This window comes from Thamnophis elegans, chromosome 5, assembly GCF_009769535.1.
Source record: "Thamnophis elegans isolate rThaEle1 chromosome 5, rThaEle1.pri, whole genome shotgun sequence".
In the NCBI taxonomy this organism is placed as follows: Eukaryota; Metazoa; Chordata; class Lepidosauria; order Squamata; family Colubridae; genus Thamnophis; species Thamnophis elegans.
The window spans coordinates 35,243,318-35,255,646 of NC_045545.1; the positions used below are offsets into that span (position 1 = coordinate 35,243,318).

The window sequence follows — 12,329 nt, forward strand, 5'->3', positions numbered from 1 at the left end:
GCCTGCCCCTGCTATGAATATTCCTAGTGACGCGAGGGCGAAGAATATGAATATTCATAGCGGGGGCGGGCCGGAGCGGCATGTTGATGAGGACGTGGAGCTGGAAGCAGCAGACTCCACAGCCCTGCCGTGAACTGAGATAAGTGTGGTGCGGTCGTAACCGACAGTCCCAGGAGTAGACTCTCTGTGCCGGCCTGACTGGAGAGAGGCGCGCACTGTTCCCGCGCTCCTCTCCTGCGGGTCCTCCCTCGCCGCGCTGATGACGTGTGTGCGCACGGCACACACGCCTTACCAGCAGCCCCTGCGCTCAGAAAGGGGCGGCGGCGATACAGTAAGTGAGTGTGGGTGGGGGAGATCACACGTCCCGCCCCCCCGTTCCTCCAGCACAGATTCTTTCATCCTCGGCAGCCGTGCAGGAGCCGAGGATGAATCGCATGCAATCCTGTGCGTGTCACCCCAAATGGCTACGCGTGTCAGCACTGACACGCGTGTCATAGGTTCGCCATCACTGGCCTAGGAGAAAAATTAGATCCCAAGAGTAGGCAGATCTAGGCCACAAAGGTAGACATGGCCACAAGCAACTTCTTTAAAACATTATAATAAACTGGAAAATACAAACATTTAAGTATATAAACTATCGGCAATACGAACAGTGAGTAGGACCAACTAGGTAATATATTATATAAAATTAATCTTTAAAATATAATTTCCATTCTCCTTCCAAATAAATGATACCAAAAGATTGTTACTTGTTTTTTCCTCCCTTTTCTTTTTACACAAAATGCTCCTTTCAGATACAGAATATACATGCTCGCTCTCTCTCACACACACACATGAATACTGCTTCACTTTCTCAAAAATGGGAAGTGAAAAGGGGTATTGAAATCAAGTGAGGGAATGAGAATAGACATATAAGAGTGAGACAAAAAATGGGTAATCAAGGAAATGCCCTCTCTTCTTCCACCTACAATAAAACATCTTATTTTCTCTATACCTAGCACACTTGAAAAAACAATGGTTTTTCACCCATTTTATAAAGGTAGAACAAAAAACTTTAAAAACAACAATGAAATAACTCAGGAACCTCCTGTATTTTTATTCTCTATGTAAAATTCTCCCTCCCTCCCTCTGTGTGTGTGTGTGTGTGTGTGTGTGTGTCTGTCTGTCTGTCTCTCTCTCTCACTCACTCTCACCATAATGAGAAAAACGTGGGCTCTGCATGGGTACAAATGTTGGAGGGATGTTGGGTTAATGAATGAGGAAATCAGAGAGAAGAAGAAAGTGTTAATGGAGAGACAATTTAGGCAGGAGATATACAAAAAAAGCAGAAAATATAAAACAGAAAAAATTGACAAGACTATCAGAGCTGTAAAGTTAAGAAAAAGGTGCTAAGGGATAGAAGCAGTGGCAGAAAATGCATTTTCCAGAAATTGTTATGCACATCTTGACTGGTGTCTGTCTGTTTAGTTTAGAATCTGCCTTACTCCAGAATAACTTTAGGAGGATTACACTTAAAATAGAAAACTAATAAAAAAAACAACCTAAGAGTCCACACAAAGTATGCAAGGCAGAGTTCCATAATACCCTATCCCAAGGCGTGGGAAATTAAAGATTTTGGGAATATAGTCAGATGGAAGTTACATGGATCTCAGGGGGATATCTTTCTAGAATGCAGGAGGCATTTTGATATCAATATATGGCATTGTAATGGTATGTGGGAAAGACCTTAGGAAACAAGAGAACAGTTGGTTAAAAGACAGGATAGCCTGCAGCTGGATAGTGAGCAGGGCAAGAGTGTCAGAAAATACCTTAGCTAGTTTTTTGAGCTATAAAAGAGATCCATGGGGTGGGGGATAATTGTACTTTCACACTTGCAAGATTGATGTCAGCCTTGCAGGGTAAACCAAATGAACTAATTGTACTTTAGTTTAAAGTTATACTGACATAATTTCACATGTCTGAAAGTGTCCATATTTTCTTGGAAAAAATAAAGGGTAACCTTAAAAAAGGGCAAATCTGAAAAAGGTTCATATGGAAAAAATATTGTGTTTATAACTCTGTTTTACAAAAGAAACTTCAAGAGCAAAATGAACAAACAAACAAATAAATGTAAAAATCAGCTTTCTGAAATAAGAATCGTCCTTTATAATAAGAAGTGTATGGTCATTATAGGTATAGGTCAACTAATAAATAATACGTTATAGCAATAGCAGTTAGACTTATATACCGTTTCATAGGGCTTTCAGCCCTCTCTAAGCCGTTTACAGAGTCAGCATATTGCCCCCAACAACAATCCGGGTCCTCATTTTACCCACCTGGGAAGGTTGGAAGGCTGAGTCAACTCTGAGCCGGTGAGATTTGAACAGCCGAACTGCAGAACTGCAGTCAGCTGAAGTAGCCTGCAGTGCTGCATTTAACCACTGCGCCACCTCGGCTCAGTTATAAAGGAAACTTAGTGGATTTTATAATTTGTAACCCATCATCAAATCATCCTTCAATTTATTTGGTTCAGTCTCCTTTCCCTTCAACTGTCCCTTATAATTTGTGTTAACTTTCTTTATCATTTTTTTCTACCAACTTTGAACTTTAAAAAAATATTGATATTGTTTTATCAGATTCATCTGCGTGACCATTGTTAGTATTAATATTTTCTCATCAGTCATCAAGTATGAGTCCCTTTGCACCCACAAGAGATTGAAGTCCAACCCATTTTGAATTCCGTTGACTCTGATCTGCCACCTATTACCTTTGACTGCTAATAGTTCAGATTTTGTAGAGAGTATTAGCATACAATAAGCCTATATTCATCTGAACTGCCTGGACTCCTGATTTTCTGTACTTGAAAAATAACTTTTGTTCAGCTTTAATTCCAACACAGTACAAATATTATATCTAACTCCAAGTGTCTTTGCAGCAAGCCAGATCTAAGTACTTTTTCTTTACAATGCCTTCTTTTTACAAAACCACTTTCTGAACTATCCACATTTACCACCATTTTTAATGTGACCTGACATTCTCCTCACTCTCCCACCAAATCATTAATTTTATAATTGGTCATCTAAGAGAGCTCTTATACTTTCTAGATATAAAAAGGTCACAGTTCATGTGACTTGTTCTTTATACATGTTACTTTTGTCAATTATAATTACTTAAAAATAAATAATAGCAATCAAAAAGGTTTGCTGACAATTTTATGAATTCTGGAGAATTTTGGGATTTGTCCTATAAGTAATTTGGCAATGTAAACATATTAAAACACAATAACCTTTGATATTGTGAAGCCTAAGAAAAGCAAAATGACAACATCACATCTTTATCCAATAATCCATAATTATGACAATCCATAAAGGTTCCATATTTCCTGTTATAAAAAATATCTTAAGTAAAAAGATTATGAGTAGAATGAACTCAAAGATGGAATGCAAATTCTATTATATTAAAAGAAGAAAAATTAAAATGGTACAAATGTTTAAAAAATGAGATGAAATCATGACTTCACTGGGTAACATTGGATAAGCCAATTGCCGTTTGCCATGTATAGTTGTTTCTTCAAATCAGAGCCATATGGTTTTGTGGGGTACAAATTCTCCACCTAATCTACACAATATAGTGCTTGCAGTTACCATTTACTAAAAGTAGAAACTTTTCCATTATATATACATATATCTCCTGTCTGCTTAACTGGATAATATAATTTCATTCAATTCTAGAGTTTCACATAAAGCAAAACGTTCCTTCAGAGCTCTTTCACTTTTTCATATTTATTCTACATGATATTCAGCACATCACTGAAGTTTGTATAAATTAGAGGGTAATCATGAATGCTAGGCACAAAATCTCTATGTTGTAAAATATTATTTGGTAACATTTTCATGTACTTTTAACCATCATACTATATAGTAACGTAAGGAAGCAAGTAAGCAAGTAAGCAAATAAATAAATAATAAATAAATAAATACATGTACCTGTAATTTTATCTCTTACAAGCTTGCAGGATTCTATTTCACCAATGCTCCCAAAAAGGCTCCTGAACTCTTCTTGGGTCATGTTCTGGGGTAAGTAGTTGACTATGAGGTTGGTTTTGCTGTCATCTGTAGCTGCCCCTGTCTGCATAGGAGAAGGGCAATTTCGGCTGTTGCTGGCAGGACCATTGGTTGTATTGGATGTAGGGCCATTTGACACCTGAGGCTCCATGGTGCTAATTATCTATGCAGAAAGAAAAGGTGGAAAATATGCTTTCAATCCTCAGAGATAGTTTCTATTTTAAAAACATACTTACAAGTGAACAAGTAGGTAGCATTCATAGCCAATTTAAGAAGAGCTTTTTTAAAAAAAAAATCAGCTTGGTCCTTCTGCTATTGTTATAAAGTAGGTCATGCTAGTCTTTGGCAGAAAGCACATAGTAAGCTGCAGAGACAAATACAACCTCCCCTTCTTTTTGTTAATACAAAGCTAAATTTTCTTTTCATGATGCATTTGAATGTACAAATGTAACTAGGATCCTAAGTATTAATAATTGTGATTAAAATTACAAATCTATTTAAGAGGAAGAGGTCCATGAAGAGATAAAAGCTGACAAAGTAAACATATATTATCTGTTTAATTACTGTGACACCTAATATTGTAACAGGTTTATTTGGGCCATTCAAACTAAGAAAGCTATTAATGTGATATTATGAGTTTGAAGCAACAGCCTTTTAGTCTTATCAAGGAGACTTATTTACATCAACAAAGCATCTATATTCTCGGCCACCAAAGATTTCTTTTGATTCTTTATTAAATAGAACTGAAACTGCAAATCATAGAATCTAAGTTTTAGAGCGGAAGGCAACATTTCACCCCTCAAATCCAGCCCCCGTTTGGTGCAGAAAACCAAATCAAAGTATCCCAGAAATAGCTGTTTTGCTCTGTTTAAACACTACTAGTGAGGGATGACTTAGCATCTCTTTGGGTAATTGATTTCACATCTGAATTGCTGTTACTGTTGTAAGCATTTTCTTTACAACTTTCAATGGTAAGCTGACATCCTGTAACTTAAATCTATCATTTTGTGTTTTATATTCTGAAGTGATACATATTTTCTATGCAACAGCTTTTCAGAATTAGAAGAATGTTGTCATCTCTCCACTCAGTCTTCTCAAAGCTAAAAATTCTCATGTCCTTCAATCTATCTTCAAAATCTTTGTTTCTATTGTAGTTCCCTGATCATCTTTTTTTCATTTCTGTAATTTTATTTGTCTTCTAGTATATTAGTTATCCCACCCACTTGGTTTCACCATTAAATATGATAAGCATTCCTTCCACCTCTTATTTAATTCATTTACAAAAATGTTGAAGATTGTAGTATGTCATTTAGCCTAATGAGAAAACTGTTGATCCCTTTTCACATAAGATTTTCAGTTCAACTATATATCCATTTAAATGTCATCCTCTGTAGTCCAAACATAACTAATTTGCTAATGAAAAAGTCATGGGACTATTAAATGTTTTGTTGAAGTCAAGACACATTGCCTCTACACTACTCCCACAATTTATCGGAGAAATTATCAGATTAAAAAAGTCATAAAATTAATATGGCAAGACTTGTTATAAGCTAGCATTTACAAATAAACCAATATTACACAATTAAACTTAAATTAACACAATGAAGCTTCATGTGTTGAATTACAAAAACAATGTGATTTTTACAAGATTCAGAAACAATAAGTAACAAGACTTAATAAACTATTGTTCTTTTAAGACTATATATGTTTTAAAACACACAGTGGTCTTTATGCAATTCAAAAGGGTAAAGTTTCTTATTGTAATTTATACCTATGACATACAATACAACATGTAAAGTTAAAGATTGCTTAGGACTGTTATAGTTTTCTACAGCTGCCTTTATTCAAAGACACCAACACTTTTAGTACCTATTTCTCCCTCACCTGCTGTGGAAAAAAAATTCTTATAGCAGTAGATACATAACAAGATATGCTACTGTTATTATTTATTTAAAATCATTTTGGGCCTAGCAAGCCTCCCTGAAGCCTCCTGAGACCAAAAACAGGGTGAGGGGAGACGCTACATCCCCACGCATGAGTGCACATCTCCTGCATGCATGGTAGAGACCCAAAAATCAACTGGATGACAGAAGGCACACACGTATGCGCGGTGGAGTGGAACTGGGCAATGGTTCACGTGCCTGCGAGGTTTGCCATCACGGTTCCAGAGGAAGTTATATAGGAGGACAGTAGGAGTGGGTACGCTACTTATCCAAATGAAGCTGCATAATTACCAATAGTGGTTTTGTTCTGTGCCTAAGCTAAAACCCAGACTGAAAAAAAATCCAGAATGGCAAAGTAATAGCCGTCAGAAGCTCGTCATGAATTTCAAACTTAAAACTTTAGACATATGCATACACACAATCCTAAAAGCATTTCTATACTAATTCTTTTAAGAACCTCACATTTTTCAAAAACTTGATTACTTCTCCAAAAACTGGATTACATGAATCTCAACTGAATTAGCATAATGACTGGAAAAGGATAACCTTAACTACACTATGGAGAACATCTGGACCCTACTTGGGGAAATACAGGTAGTCCTCAAGAAATCACAGGCCCCTTAACGACACTTCAAAGACAACTGACATCCCCAAAAGTACATATGACTCTATTTCAAAGTAATAGTAGGGAGACTCCATGTGGATTAATTTAGACTATGAGGTTGTAATGGAATTCATTCAACGTCTTCTCATGTTCTCCTTTCTCCCTTAGCTCCACCATTACAACCACGTACTCTGATACACTGGCTCTAAGACCAAACCAATCATAGGGGCAGCATGGTCATGTTTTGGCCATCTGATCATATGGCCTAGACAGAAAAAAAGATTGTTTTTATCTACTTATCATGCCAGCATCTATTGCTCAAATACGTTGCTATACTTTTCCTTCCTTCCTTCTTTTTTTTTTTGTAAAGATTCTTGTGAAGAATCTGGACTTTTTGAAAACTTTTTTAAAAAAGCAAGTGGAATGTTTTACATTTGAAAATGCAAGCGTATTCTGCTTGATCTGCTCTAATGATGTGATGTGCCTGTTCATTCTTTAGTGCATTATTAACACATCAACCAATTTTTTTTACAAAGGCGTACTTAAACTTTTGGTTTGGCCTATTTGTTGCAATTTTTCTTCAGTGTTAAAAAAGGATTGTTTTGCTGAGCAAGATATGCCCTTGACTCAAAATATTTTTTTTTGTTATTTATGCTGAGCACTGACACTGTAAAATAATTGCTCCTCCTTCTTGTTTGGTTTCAGTGGCCAGTGACGAAAAGAGGGTAAATTTGCAAGTGCACTTTAAAATTAAGGTAAATGGAGACAAGTTTAGACATAGCCATGAGACCTAGACAAAGTTTATTAAAGCATTTTGAAAGTACACTTTTGAAATTAATTAAATATGAATTGTTTAGCATCAAGTCCTTCTGACTCAGAAGAGGTAACTGACCAAAATGTTTTGTGTAAGAGATAAAAAAAATAATAGTTTGTCTCTTTGCACTTTCCCTTTATACCACCTTAATCTCCAAGGGCATGGTCAGTTTAAGAAGGGTTAAAGTTACCCAATGTCCATCTAGATCAGGGATCTGCAACCTTAAACACTCAAAGAGCCATTTGGACCAGTTTCCCACAGAAAACACCGGGAACCCCAAAACCTGAGTGGCTGTGGCCAACTCAAGGTCACTCACTCCCACCCAGTCACGACTCCTCCCTTAGCCACACCTATCCAGCCAGTCATTAAGGCAGAGAACAAGTTGTTAAAAAACATCCAGAACCACAAAACCCTTTTGACATCTCTCTGTATCTCTCTCCCCGCTCTGTATCTCTGTGTCTATGTCTCTTTCTCCCACCCTTTGTGTATGTGTGTGCGTCTCTTCCTCCCTTGCCCCCTTTATCTATCTCTCCACTTCCTCTCTCTGTATCTCTGTCTCTCTCCCCTCTTTCTGCATCTCTCTATTTCTGTCTTCCTCGCCCTCTCTATCTTTTCCGTATCTCCCCATCTCTCTCCTCCCCCTCTCCCCCCCCTGTATCTGTGTCTTTGTCTCTCTGCCTCCCTCCCTCCCTCTGTATCTCTGTCTCTCTCCCCCCCTTCTATCTCCCACATCTCTGTGTATCTCTGTCTTTCTCTGTGTTTCTCCTTGGCTGGCTGTGATCGTGAGAGAAGAAGGTCGGCCAAAGGGAAGCCTCCATCATGGCTCACACTCGCTCCTCAGCAAGGCCAGATTTCCAAACAATTGCCAAGAAGAAAGAAAAGGACTAGCGAAGAGCCCCAAGGAAAGCTTGCCAGGTTGGCCCAACCTTGGCTTGTGAGAGTGAGAGATACGGGGGGGGGGGGGACCACTGATATGTGAGTGTCATTGGCGAGGACACTCCAGCTTTCTCAGAGCCTGATCCCTGAAATGGGCATGCGAGATTCAGCATGGCCAGCCCCCTTTTCCCACTGTCCTGAGCTTCTTTACTCCTCCAGTGGAGCGGTGCCGCTGCTGGCTTTCATTGAAAAGCATCCTCCAGGCGGTGAAAGTCCCACATGCAAGTTTTAAAGCCATGGCTAGATGCTACGGGCCCATCCCCCTTTCCATCGTTCCCTCCTCCCAGATCCCATTCCCATCCCGCCAGCTCTCATGTTAGTGAAGCCACCGTTGGTCGTGGCTCGGTCAGTATCTCATGGCGGAGAGCAGGTTGTGTGTCCCCCTAAGCGACCAAGGCATGCTCAGCACCAACGTGGCTGGAAGAAGCTCCAGCATGAGTGACGCGCCGGAGAATCAGCTCCAGCAGCTTTTCCATTCCCACCGTTGCCCTTATCTTCTCAAGCCAGGCAAGGAGTGACTGGAAGGGGAGGGCAAGGGGAGAGGCCAGCTAGTGGTGGGATCACCTGACAGGGAGGCACAGCAGAGGGCCCAAAGAACGGCATTTGGCTCCTGAGCCGCAGATTGCAGACACCCAATCTAGATCTTTCTGAGGATTATTCTGAATCCCACTGTTTGTTTTCCCAAAAGATCTGAAACTGTTTTGGATTCTGTTTCAGTCACACCCAGTCTAAGCAAAGCACTTTACATTTTGTTTTCTCCAAGCCGTAGGCAACCTGGATCAGGTGGACAAAACTTATGGAACATAATATTATATTTGGAGCTTAAAGCACAGTATTTACTGACCACAAAACTGGTAAGGCAAGCTACTGCAGTGTTTTTCAACCTTTTTTGTGCAAAGGCACACTTTTTTCATGAAAAAAATCACGAGGCACACCACCATTAGAAAATGTTAAAAATTTTTAACTCTGTGCCTATATTCAATATAGGCGGGTGTTTTTCCCACGGCACACCTTACATTATGTCACGGCACACTAGTGTGCTGCGGCACAGTGGTTTGAAAAACACTGAGCTACTGCATTATAAGTAGGGAGCAAGTCCTGTACTCATATGCACTGATGATGTTATCTACTTGGTTAATGAAATGTCTGCAAGCAATCAACCAGGCTCAGAGAGCACCAAGAAACTCCACAGTTCAATCTTGAGTTACATATATTCTATTCTATTGAACTGTATTATAAACTAGCAGTCAGTATTGTAGCCCTGAAGTCCTTGGAAAAGATATATGGTGTGATTTGTTGTTACCTACAAAGATTAGAATCGTATAGGCAATTATTTTTCTTGTGACACTCTAAGGAAGTGAAACTTGGACTTTTAAAGAAGCAGGACAGAAAGAATATCGATACTTTTGGACTTTGATGTTGAAAGCAAAAGTTTAACTATCAAAATATTGTTGATGAATTCTGCATTTGATATGCAGTAGTCAATGACAGAATAAGGTAGAAGGAATCTCAACATGATTTGCCAAGCAAAGCTTGTTTTTCATCTATCTAAATAGCATTACCAAATGTCTACATTTGGATTTTTTTTTAAAAAGCTTAGCATTTGTTATACAAAGAGAAACAGAAAATAATAATATTTATTTGAATTGAAAAGATTATCCTTGTAGGTCAAAATTAGTGAAAGATCTATACATTTATAGACTCTCAGTACCACTCAACATATACATATTTAAAGATTAATGCTTTTGCGGTAAGTAACAAACTTCAGAAAGCTAATTGGTCCATTTTCACCTAGATAAGAAGTGTGTATCTGTGTGATCTTGAGAAGTTTCAGAAGTGCAGAAAGACATTAGCTTACAAAAAATAAAACTGCTAAGGTAGCAAGTTGTAAGCTGTGATTGTCCCACAGCACAGACTTGTAACAAAAGGAGGAGGATTCTAATATTAATCACAGTGTGCTATTTATTTATCTGTCAAATTTATGTGATTGTTCATCTCACAAAAAGCGACTCTGGGAAGCACACAACAATCAATATATATATAAAAGCAATAATTACAAATATATAAAAAATAATTATTTAAAACTAAAAGATTAAAAATTGAATGTACAAACCACAAGGTGTGAATAAAGTGAAATTATCAATTGCAGTAGAGCCATCTACGAATATCATAATTTCCTGAAACCTCTTGGTGACATAACCAGGTCTTGAGACTTCTGGAAAATTAACAGAACATTATTCTGTTAATTATTCTATTAATCTGACTTTGGGGGGTGGGGGGCAGGGAAGAGAATATTCCAAAAGATGGATGTCATGAGAAGACTTACTTGCAGGGTTTCACCAAATGTAAGTCCCTAGCAGATGCTACCTGCAAGATGCCTTCTCTGCCAGATATAATGATATGTAATTGGGGAGAGCTTGTCCACCAAGTAATAGGCCATGAACATCTTTAAAGTTCAAAAACAGCACCTTGAATTTTACCCAGAAGCAAACATCCAACCAATGCAAGCTTGCAGAGCAGGGGTGTAACGTATGTCATTCTAGAGGCACACATAATTGACTTGCCAATTACCTCCCAAAGACCGATTCGATCGTACAGACTAGGCCTTCTCCGGATCCCATCTGCCAGCCAATGTCGGCTGGCGACCCCCCGGGGGAGAGCCTTCTCTGTTGCAGCTCCGGCCCTCTGGAACGAGCTCCCCGTGGAGATCCGGACCCTTACAACCCTCCAGGCCTTCCATAAAGCCACTAAGTCCTGGCTGCTCCGGCAGGCCGGTGGCTGTTGAAGTATCCAGCCCCACGGTAACTATGAATGTTGTTATATTTTAAATTGTTGTTGTCTTATTTATTCCTTCCCTCTTTTTATTGTAAGCCGCCTGGAGTCCTCCGGGAGTGGGCGGCATACAAGACTAATAAACATACAAACATACACTGCTGCATTTTGTACCAACTAAAACTTCTGAATACTCTTCAAGGGCAGCTTTATGTAGAGGGCATTACAGCCATCCAATCTGGATGTTATTAGGGCGCAAGTGAACAGATCTTCCTGATTCAGGAACAGAAACAACTGATACAAACAAAAACAGATGCAAAGGCCCTCTGGCCACAACTACCACTGTTTTTTGAGCAGAAGTTTTGAGGATCCCCAGGTTGAGCAATGGGTCTGTCTAGACCCATTGCGCAACCCCAACCCCAACTTGCCTCACCAAATATGGCATAGTCCTGGAACTGGCAACCCCCAAATTCAATCTTGCCAGGGTTCAACTGAAGCCTGTTGTGCATCATGAAGTTCATCACAGACTCCAGGCACTGGGATAGATGTTCACAGTACTGCAGAATACTGTCACCTTCACTAGCTTTGTTGTTGCTCAGATTTCCTAAGGCCCATTTGACTTCACATTCTAGGATGTTTGGCTCCAGGTCAGTGACCACCCCACTGTGGTTATCAGGGATGTTAAGTCCGTTCTTGTATAGTTCTGTGTAATTTTGCCACCTCTTCTTAATCTCTTCTGCCTCTGTTAGGTCCCTGCCATTTTGGTCCTTTATCATGCCCATCTTTGCATGAAAAATTCCCTTCCTATTTCCAATTTTCTTGAAGAGATCTCTGGTCCTCCCTATTCTATTGTTTTTTTTTCTATTTCTTTGTACTGTTTATTTAAGAATTCTTATCTCTTCTAGCTATTCTCTGGAATTCTGCAGATTGGGTGTATCTTTCTCTTTCTCCCTTGCCTTTCACTTCCCTTCTTTCCTCAGCTATTTGCAAAGCTTCCTCCGACAGCCATTTTGCTTTCTTGTATTTCTTTTTCTTGGGAATGGTTTTAGTTGCTATTTCTTGTACAATGTTGCACACCTCCGTCCATAGTTCTTCAGGCACTCTGTCTATCAGATCTAATTCCTTAAATCTATTTGTCACCTCTACTGTATATTCATCAGGGATATGATTTAGTTCACACCTTAGTGGCCTAGTGCTTTCCCATACTTTCTTCTGTC

General features: G+C 39.1%; 1 protein-coding gene across 1 annotated transcript in view; it reads right to left on the minus strand.

Moving 5' to 3' along the window:
* ELAVL4 (ELAV like RNA binding protein 4) overlaps positions 1–12,329 on the minus strand; it is a 115,538-nt gene that overhangs the window by 67,019 nt on the left and 36,190 nt on the right. The window contains 1 exon segment of the mRNA XM_032218421.1: positions 3,966–4,206. Coding sequence (XP_032074312.1) covers positions 3,966–4,206 — 241 coding nt within the window.